At 42.5% G+C, this 10803-nt stretch overlaps 2 protein-coding genes across 2 annotated transcripts; one reads left to right on the forward strand and one right to left on the reverse strand.

Annotated features, from left to right (window-relative positions):
* Positions 1–1006: 1006 nt before the first annotated feature.
* On the reverse strand, positions 1007–1765 carry N7496_000380 (uncharacterized protein; the record flags this gene model as incomplete). The annotated part of the gene is made up of 5 exons (XM_056693311.1): positions 1007–1402; positions 1456–1471; positions 1570–1603; positions 1646–1682; positions 1709–1765. The coding sequence occupies 5 exons, from the start codon at positions 1763–1765 to the stop codon at positions 1007–1009; spliced, it is 540 nt and encodes a 179-aa protein (XP_056560040.1).
* Positions 1766–4762: 2997 nt separating this feature from the next.
* On the forward strand, positions 4763–8369 carry pmcC (putative calcium transporting ATPase (Pmc1); the record flags this gene model as incomplete). Its single annotated transcript, XM_056693312.1, has 7 exons — positions 4763–5401; positions 5459–5889; positions 5952–6094; positions 6151–7010; positions 7040–7471; positions 7522–7661; positions 7712–8369. The coding sequence occupies 7 exons, from the start codon at positions 4763–4765 to the stop codon at positions 8367–8369; spliced, it is 3303 nt and encodes a 1100-aa protein (XP_056560041.1).
* Between the last annotated feature and the right edge of the window lie 2434 nt (positions 8370–10803).

Consider the following 10803-nt stretch of genomic DNA (forward strand, 5'->3'; position numbering starts at 1 on the left):
CTGTATCGGGTTCGGAAGGCAGTCTTCCACTCATCGCCCTCCTTTATGCGGATGCGGTAGTAAGCATCTTTGATATCGATCTTGCTGAAATATTTTGCACCCGAGAGACGGTCAAGGATCTCCGAAATCAAGGGTAAAGGGTACCGGTTCTTCACCGAAACCTTGTTGAGTCCCCGGTAGTCAACACAAAGGCGTAGACTTCCGTCCGATTTTGGAACGAAGAGGATTGGGGCTCCGGCGGGACTCTTTGATTCGCGGATACGACCATTCTTAAGGTTTTCGTCGAGGTAACGGCGTAGTTCAGTAAGTTCTTTCTGAGAAAGTGGGTAGATTGGTCCAAAGGGCACCTAGGTGTCGGAGAGTAGGTCGATGGCGTGGTCGTGTGTACTTGAAGGGGGTAGTGCTTGTGTGTTTTCAGAGGAGAAGAATTCGTGGAAGGGTTCTAGTTCGGGATATTGTAGATAAGGTTTCGACGGAGGTTCGGTATCGTTTCCATCGACTGGCAGCCATATTTCCTTAGGCATTTTTACCACGGCGAAGACGTACGCATGCCTTTGTGCGGCCCTCGCGAAGCGTTTCGGTGTTAAAACTTCAAAGGATCCGTTCCCGAACCACCATCGCCTAAGGCGGCCCGCGAGATATATATCCTCGTCGTGTATTGTCGTCATTGAGAGGAGTACTGGACTACCAGTAAGGCGGGGGTCGCGATTAATAGCGATATAAGGGCGTGTGAATCGGCGGGTAATCCCTCGAGAATCGGTAGCCTTTAGGGGGACTGACCACACACTATATGTCGGAGTGTTTCGTCGGTTAATTGCGCGGATTATCGGTTCGGTAAGCTTTGCTGGCTGGAGCCTATACTTCCTGACGAATTCGAAGCTAACGAGGTCAACTTCAGCTCCACTGTCAAGATCCGCATGGGTTTCGAGAGTGTTTCGGATGGTAATCGGTATATAGAAACGAGTTCTGGTCCCCACGGTAGGCTTTTGAGACGAAGAATGGGGATCTACTCCGTCTCGCTGTCGTTTCCCGCGGTTGTTGCTATCTGGACCTTTGGCTTTTCCTTAGGGTCCTTTCGGTCGGGGTAGTCAGGAGAGTAATGCGTATCGCTTCCGCAGATGTGGCACACATTGCGTTTTCTATCCCTTCCGATAGGGTTTAGGTTGTTGTTCGTTGAGGACTCTTGACGTCTCCGATTGTTTTGACGGTTCTTGTAGGTTTTCTTTTCCGGTCCCTGGGGTTCATCCGGAGGAGCCTTACGCTTTCGGAGATGATTCGGCTTGGTTTCGTTTGTGTTTCCCCGGTCCGAATTTGTTTTCATGAGGTCCCAGTAATAGTTTGCCGTGTTGACAACTTCCTCACGTGTCTCGGGAAGTTCTCGTACATGGTCCTGGATTCGAAGCTGAAGGGAGTGTTGTAGTTTAACGAAGAAGGATCGGGCCCTTTCTTTCTCACTCGCTCTCTCAAAGTACTACTCAAGGGTATCGAGACGGGCGTGGAACTCTCTAGGGTCCTCGTCCTTTCTCTGGTGGATATTTTCCTTTTCCTTTGCGATAGCCATTATGAGACTAGACGCGTTTTTGATAAGGCTTAGGGTCCACTCCTGGAAGAAGAGCCAGTCATTGGTGACGTTTCGGCGTTTAACCTCCCTTTTTTCGGTACAGGTTCGGTACCACCTCTGCCTATAGGTTTGGCACATATGGCATACAGCGCCGATGATCTTTCTTTCGTCGCTATAGTATTTCTTTGGGGCTCCTACGAACATCTGTTGTAGGTCGAGGAGCCACTCATGCCGCTTCTAAAGGTTGTATTCGAGTTCGAAGGTTGGCACGTTTTCGAATTTGATTTCCTTGTGCCAATCAGGAGATTCGCTTTGTCCTCGGTGGGTATCCGGCATAGATTCGCCGAGGGCTGACATGAGGTTCGTAGCTTACTCGTTAAGCTCCTTGATTTTTGGAGCTTTCTAACGCGTTCCTGAATCGCCGCGAGCGCTGCGTCAACGTCCTCGTTAGAAGGGGTTCCCTCGATAACAGTCTGCGAATCTTCGATAGTCCGTGGGAGATTCGGCTCTGTTTCGCCGGCGGGCGTCGAACGAGTTCGAGGTGACATCCTTCCTTAGGTGATCAAAGAGGAAGAAACAGAATTGTAAAGATAACTACTTGCAGGGTAGAAAACCTGTTGATCAGGTAAGGTTGGAAGCACCTAGTGAAATTCGTGGCAAGACTGTTTCTTGAGGAGTCTGAACCTACTCCTCAAGGTCCCAAATTTATATACAGTCTCTCATACAAAACAGGGAACTAGAAGAGGGGTAACCACGGTATGAGCGTGCATGAGCTGAAAGGTTGTGTAACCAGCCAACGTGGCCTACCGATAGGGTAGCCCTTTAGATACGCCACCGAGGAGCTGTCGACTGACCGCCGGGTCGGCACCCTCTTGGCAGAACGCCCGGGCCTCGTGCGGCCTGGGGCATCAGTCTGCGAATAACCTCAATATCAGGATATCATAACATCGGCCCTAGCCGCTATTATATATATAATAGAAGTTAAGGAGGACTAGTGGACCTGGCACTAGCCCTTAAGTTATAAGAGTTATCGGGATCCTACTCCTACTATCCCTAGGTAAGGGGTTCTTCGTTATTAGGTAAGGCGAAACTAAGAGATTAGCGATCGTCTCCTTCTTCTCTTTCGCCTTAGTCGGTAGCGGCTTCGTCTCGATCTTCTTCGGGCCCCTTAAGACTAGTTACTAGAGGATTAACCTCGAGAAACTAGCTAAGAAGACCCGCGTTTAATATAAATTTAGCGATAATCGGTCTAGCTTCCTTCCTACTTATTAATACAGATAGAAATCACCCTATAAGGACCAGTCTAAATAAGACTTCCAGAGCACTTCTAGAATATATAGGATCTTCTAGGTCTTATAGAATCTACTAGAAATCTCTAGATGTTTATAATATCAAGACTAGATTATATAGAATCTACTAGATACCTATGATATCAAGACTAGGTATTATATGATTAATATAATATTAGAACTAGGTTATATAGAATCTAGTAGAACTAGATGAATCTGCCAGACTATCCCGTCTTTTAAATTATAACAAGGACTAAGAATCCCTCTTAAATAGTTTTGAATTCTAAGTCTTAATTTATTCTTTCCATCTGCCTACTACTTCACTTACCTATTTAGGTATCTATTTCACCTATCTACCTACACTATCTACTACCTACCTACCCTACCTATCCTACCTACCTATCCTATCCTATATAGCTATATTATATAGCTATACACAAAGGTTAAGTATACCCACAAGCTTCCTATACGCTAATCATACCCTGGCTTATTTATATAACTACTAGATATTAGATATTTTATAGTGATTAAGCGCGTATATAGTTACTTTATTAGCGATCTTACGCGTAGAGGACATAACTATATCGATAAGTACGATTTCTTAGTAGATTACTAGTACGTATAGCTAGAAGCCTTCTAATTAACTAATCTTACTATTAAAAATAGCTTCTTAGCTAGTAGTCTAGTACTATTAGATACTAAGAGAGTACTTAATAAGCTTAATATCTCTCTACGAACTCCGTTGCCTCTAAGTAACCGGCTAAGTAGTAGATCTAGCTAATTTATACTAAAAACGCCTAGAACCGTTACTTAGCTATTTAAATAAGCTTTAATACTAAAAGATCTACTAAAGTAACGATTAAATAGCCCTCCAAGTCTATCGAAAGCTATCTTAGATTAACTTATTAAGGGCTACTATCTCTCGCTTTATAATACTATATTACTCGTAGAGGATAACGCGAATTTACGTGTAGTAAATAAGAAGATAATTAAAAAACGTAATCGGTTAACTAGAAGGATACCCTACGTAGAGGGTTTAACTATTAAAGAGGCTATATAGCTAGCCAAGCAGCTAAACTAGCTAGAGGAAGATGATAGGGTAGATTCGCATATCGAGTTTGAATTACCCAGTTAGCTAACTAGGCCAGTAGCTAGGGCCCCGCCTGGATGTAGTGGGTGCAGGGAAATTGGTCACAGGATCAATGTATGTAAAAATCGCTATATTTAGTTGAATTAATAGGAGTTGGTTGAGATAATCGTTTTTGAAGTATTCTGATGGGGGAGAGGGTCTCGGTCGGCCGGGAATTACGTTACTCGATACGGTCACGTGCTTCTATAGTTAAGCCTGCCTTTATTTTGTTCGCGAGAAAGGGAAAAAATAAAATTACAATAGGGCGTTGTAGACGCTGCATAGATCAAACCCGAGAACATAGTCTGATAGAACTAGAACTTGCTACGCCTCTCGGGATAAACCTTAATCGTACCTGTTCCAAAGGCTGACTCTCTCATATCCACACATTCCACTGGCAAACCCACGTTCTATATTGCCACTTCAACCGTGGAACGCTAGCAGCTGGATGCCAAGCGAGGCAGTGCAAAGGGCCCGAAAACATATCCGATCAAGTCGTCATGAAAAATGACACAACCTATCTGATCTGATGGGGTCTACTGCTGGCTTTCTAGGCACATCCATTATTGTCCAATATGCTGCCATGGTGGTATTGGTTTTGGGGGATTTCCAGGTCATGCGGAATTTGACACAGCCTCGATCCTGATTACGGAAACCGATGAACTAGGCAATATATCGAGGTTGATCCAATATATAGCTCAACTCCTTGTTTCATCGAAGGTAAGTCGATAAAGAACCTATAAGCGACTCCATGCATAAATATTGTACATCCTCATAGCGTCAATGTCAGCCAAAGACAAAAGCGAATCCTGGTCTGACGCTCTCACTGCGGAACCTCGCTTTGAAGCGGACTTTTGCGTCCCCGATAACAAGTTTGCCTTCTCCCCGGGCCAGTTGAACAAACTGTTCAACCCGAAGTCCCTTGCCGCTTTCTACGCCTTGGGTGGTCTGCATGGTCTAGAATATGGACTGCAAACAGATCTTAGCGCTGGGTTATCGGCAGATGAAAGGATCCTAGCTCGGTATACAACCTTCAATGAAGCGAGACAGGTTGCCTCCTCACAGACGAATGGGACCCTATCGCACTCATCAAAATATTTAATTCCACCGGTTGAAACCGCTCAGATTGTATCTCAAATCGCGGAACGATATCGGGTCTTCGGCACGAATGCACTCCCTCAAGCGTCGCACAAAACGTTTTTTAAACTTCTTTGGGATGCATACAACGATAAACTCATTATCCTGCTTACCATCGCCGCGATTGTGTCGCTATCCCTGGGTATATATGAAGCTGTGTCCGGGCAGTCGCAGGTGGACTGGGTCGAGGGGGTGGCAGTCTGCGTTGCTATCCTGATTGTGGTTTCTGTAACAGCGGGGAATGATTGGCAGAAACAGAGGCAATTCGGGAAGTTGAACGAGCGCGTTAGTATTTCACCATACCCAAATAGTGATGTAAATTGGAATAACATTTTCTGCTAGAAACTTGACCGCGAAGTTAAGGCTATCCGCTCCGGGAAGACGATTCGGATGCGCATCAGTGATCTCACTGTTGGCGATGTCGTGTGTCTAGAAGCGGGTGACGCAGCTCCTGCGGATGGAATTGTAATAACAAGCCAGGAGATCAAATGTGACGAGTCCCTTGCCACAGGCGAGTCCGATCATGTCGAGAAGTGTAGTGGGTTCAAAGCTTGGGACAGTCGGGCAACTAGTGGGTCAGAGCATGATATTGACCCCTTCATCATATCTGGGAGCAACATTCTCGAGGGTATAGGGACGTACCTGGTTACCAGTGTCGGGCCACATTCAACGTATGGCCGAATCATGGTCTCTCTAGGGACCGAGACAGATCCGACACCGTTGCAGGTGAAGCTTGCGCGGTTAGCGAGTTGGATTGGGTGGTTTGGGCTTGGGTATCACCTTCCCCCCTTGCCATGTGAATAACGTAGTAGTACTAACGTCTCTGACGTTATAGGTCCGCTTTGTTGTTGTTCTTTGTCCTGTTTGTCCGTTTTCTGGTACAGATGTCGGCGAACGAAGAGACGCCGGCCGTAAAGGGACAGCACTTCATGGATATATTGATAGTTACTGTCACGGTTATTGTAGTGGCAATTCCTGGTAGGAGTTTTCCGTTTTCCATGCGTTTGTGGCTTCTGTTATTAATCAATGACTAGAGGGCCTACCACTTGCCGTGACTCTAGCACTAGCTTTTGCAACTGGCCGGATGCTGAAAGAGAATAACCTTGTTCGACTATTAAGGGCCTGCGAGACAATGGGCAACGCGACCGTGGTATGTTCTGATAAAACAGGGACCTTAACGCAAAACAAAATGTCTGTAGTCTCGGGATTCTTCGGCCCCAGTCAGCCTTTCGGTACAATCCCTTCAAGCACTGCTGGATTACTTATCTCGATATCGGAGACCTTGGAGAAGTTCTCGTCATCGTTTGAAGAGCTACTTCTTCATAGTCTGGCACTCAATACAACCGCTTTCGAAGAACAACAAGGTGAGGATAAGAAGTTCATCGGAAATAAGACGGAGGTCGCCCTTCTCCAGTTCGCACATCAGAGCCTCGGGATGAACTTTTCTGAAACAAGGACAAACAACCACATTGAACACGTCTATCCCTTTGACTCGGCACGCAAGACAATGGCAGTGGTATATGCTAGACCAACGGGACTCGGATATCGATTCCTCGTTAAGGGCGCATCCGAGATTCTTCTCTCTGCTTCCACTCAAATGGTCTCATCAAGCCCGGAGGGGGAGATTTTACCTGTGTGTGATATCTCCCCAGATGACCGGTGCTTGATATCAGGGAGGATAGACGCCTATGCCCGAGCCTCGCTTCGAACAATAGGACTAGCTTATAGAGATCTCCCAACCTGGCCATCAGCCCTTCAGAAACACCAGCCCACTCTCGATGAACTTTTCCATGACATGACCTGGATCGGAGCCTTCGGAATTCACGACCCGCTAAGACCCGAGGTCCCCGAAGCAATTCAGACGTGCCGTGCGGCTGGAATTCAAGTTAAAATGGTTACAGGTTCGTTCTCTGATTTTTACAGGGTATGGCCGTGCAGGCTTTGACAAGCACAGGCGACAACATACACACGGCACTCGCAATTGCCGAAGCATGCGGTATCAAGACGAATGACGGCATCGCGATGGAGGGGCCTGAACTGCGGAAGCTAGGAGAGAATGAGCTGACTATTGTCATCCCAAAATTGCAAGTTCTCGCGCGATCCTCCCCGGATGACAAGGAGCTTCTAGTAAAACAGCTTAAGCGCCTTGGGGAGATCGTCGCTGTGACTGGGGACGGGACGAATGACGGCCCGGCGCTGAAAGCTGCGGACGTGGGATTCTCGATGGGACTAAGTGGGACTGAAGTTGCTAGGGAGGCGAGCTCGATCATTCTTCTAGATGATAACTTCAGCTCTATTATTACAGCAATTGCATGGGGAAGGGCTGTGAATGATGCTGTGGCCAAGTTTTTACAGGTAAGCGTCCATGTACAATTGAAATATCAGGATAAATGCTGACTAGACAGTTCCAAATCACGGTCAATATAACCGCCGTCGTTCTTACAGTTGTGACGGCGATCTACAGTAGCAAGAACGAGAGCGTGTTCAAAGCCGTGCAACTGCTTTGGCTGAATCTCATCATGGATACGTTCGCCGCACTAGCTCTGTACGCCCCTGTCATCTTCAATTGGGATGTTAATGAACTAACCAAGAAAGGGCAACCGATCCTCCAACACCCGACGTCCTCAGTCGTCCTCCAACTCCCCGCAGTGCCCCTCTCTTCACTGTGATAATGTGGAAGATGATTCTCGGCCAGTCCATTTACAAGCTTGCCACCTGTTTTACGCTGTACTTCGCCGGCCACTCGCTCTTCTACTTCGACAAATCCGACGAAGCCGAGATGCTCGAGCTAAACACAATGATTTTCAACACCTTTGTCTGGATGCAAATCTTCAACGAGTTCAACTGTCGGCGGCTCGACAACAAATTCAACATATTCGAGGGCATACACAAGAATAAATGGTTCCTCGTGATTAACCTCGTTATGATCGGCGGTCAGATATTGATTATTTTTGTCAGCGGCACGGCATTTGGTGTAACTAGGCTTTCTGGTTGGCAGTGGGGGGTCTCACTTGGGTTTGCAGTGTTTTGTGTTCCGTGGGCGGCGGTATTGAAGCTCGTTCCGGATACGTATGTGGAGGTTGTGTTGGACATGTTTGCACAGGCGATTAAGCACGTATTTGCGTGGTTCTTCAAGGGCTATGAGTGGGTAACACCGAAGGTAAAAGGGTGTTATCATGCGGCTACTGCGTGGTCAAAAATGGGGCGAGGGAGGGTTGTAGATGAGGAGTCTCTAAATAGAATTAATCACTAAAGCTCGGGCTATACGAGTGGATCTGGCCGGTGCGTGGTGGTAGCGGGATAGAGGCGTGTCGAAATATCGAGATCACGTGTTACCAAGCGACGGCCGACGTCGACTGACGCCAAAAGTAGCAGCCAATTAGTAAAACTAAATTATATAAGAGTAATATAGGACGAAGAATCCTAAGAGTGTATAGCTAATAATATAAAGCAACTTAAGAGATATCGAGTGAGAGAAGAAAACTATAAATATATTTCTTGATAGTATCATCGACACCAGCGCAAGGAAGCAGGAAAAGGAGATCTGAATCGATTATCTCTATCTAGACATGATGATGAAGATGGATCTAGAGAAGAAGAAGGAAAGGGAAAAGAGAAAGACCTAAATAGGTCTATAAGATAAAGAAGCGCTAGTCCCAGAAAGAACTATTAAACCTATGGAGTAATCTATATAGGTGTAAACGGGAGGACGCATAACTAAACGACTGAGTAGTCGAGGTTAATAGGGTCGAGTTATTATATCCCCCGTAGGACTAAGCTAATAAAAAATATTAAAATCAATCTCGTATAAGCTAATTATAAATACAATCTTAGTAATAATAATATAAAGTAAAATAGGGTAAGAAACTATATCGTTTAATATATAATAATAGTAGGAAATAATATAGGAAGATTATTAAAAATATTAATTTAGTTAGATATATTAACTTTAAAATCGTAATTTAGCGAGATTATAAAATCTATAAATATACTTATAAAAATTAGTCTTTAGTAATAATTAAATAATAATAATATAAGTATAAAGAGTATAGGAAAATATATCTTTTAATATATATTAATAGTAGAACGTATTTAAATAAGGCTATAAAAATTATTAATCTCGTTAGAAGGAAATATATTTTCCTATACTCTTTATACTTATATTATTAATCTTAATTTAATATAAAATACACTTCTAGTAGAAGTTAACTCGGAGATCTTCTTATTATTAATAATCTCTCTCGGTTAGCTTAGAAAACCTCTCGCGGCTTAGATTTCGTTAAAATATTTATAGGATTATCTTTACTAGTAATATTAATTAATATAATTTAGTTTCGTTTAACTAGGTCGCGTACTAAATAGTATCTTATACTAATCTATAATACTATATTACTAAGTTTACTATTAGTAATAGTTTTAATAACGTTATCCGAATCGTAATATAATAGTAAAGGGATATTTAAATTATCCTTAGTTAATAGGGATATTAGTATTAATTCGCTCGCTAACTTTACTAGTAAAAGACTATCTTTAATAGTAGTACTTAATATATAGTATTCCGCTATAGTTAAAGAAGTAGTAATAATATCTTATCTTCGAGATAACTATATAATTAGTACGTCTATAAAGAACTAAATATATCCTTTAGTAGATTTTCTATATTTAGTATTAGCGTATAAGGAATCTATAAAACCTTTGAGGCCTTTAGTAGGATCTCTTCTAAAAGGGATACTAAGGTTAATTATTATAGAGAGATAATAGAGAAGATCTTTATATATATAGATATCTTCTTTTCGTAGGTATTAATATAGATAGAGATTACCCTATAAGGACCGGTCTAAACAGAACTCCTAATATACTTCTAGAAGATCTCAAGACTAGGTATCATATGATTAAACTAGGTCATATAGAATCTAGTAGAATCAGATAAATCTGCCAGACTATCCCGTTTTTTAAATTATAAAAAGGACCGTGAATTCCTATTAAACAGTTTTAAATCCTAAGTCTTAATTTATTCTTTTAATCTGTGTACCACTTCACTTACCTATTTAGGCAACTATCCATTTCACCTACCTACCTATACTATCCTATATAGCTATATCATATAGCTATACACGAAGGTTAAGTATACCTATAAGCTTCCTATACGCTAATCATTTCATAGCCTACTCACAGTAGGGAACTAGTTTATTATTATAATTTAGAGATAGTTATAGCGATATTAGGTTATATTTTAATAGATAGCTAACTAACTTTACCTATCTTTCTTACGTAGTCTGGCTTATTAGTACTATTATTAGTATTATCGTCGGTAGTTTTCTAAGAAGGGTCTATCGGAATTAGAGAAGGTAAGTAATTAGTAAAATCTTCGCTAGAGATTAAATTAGAGAGATAAACTTACTAGTTTATAAATATAATATCTTCGTCTCTCTTATAAAAGATATTATATCTAAGAAATCTTTTAAAAGGTAATATTTTAAGCTTCCTTTTATATACTATACCTTTATATATATAATATATTTTACTATTAATTCCTATAGAGAGTATATCGTCTACGTAGATTAAGATAAAGATAGTTTTATCGTGGTTAGTATAAATATATAGTTCTATTATTAAGAGAATAAGACCTAGATCTCTTAAATCTTCTATAAAAACGTTATACTAAAGATATCCTACCTAGTAAAGTC

Source organism: Penicillium cataractarum (genome assembly GCF_028827025.1).
Source record: "Penicillium cataractarum strain IBT 29864 chromosome Unknown utg000001l, whole genome shotgun sequence".
Lineage (NCBI taxonomy): Eukaryota > Fungi > Ascomycota > Eurotiomycetes > Eurotiales > Aspergillaceae > Penicillium > Penicillium cataractarum.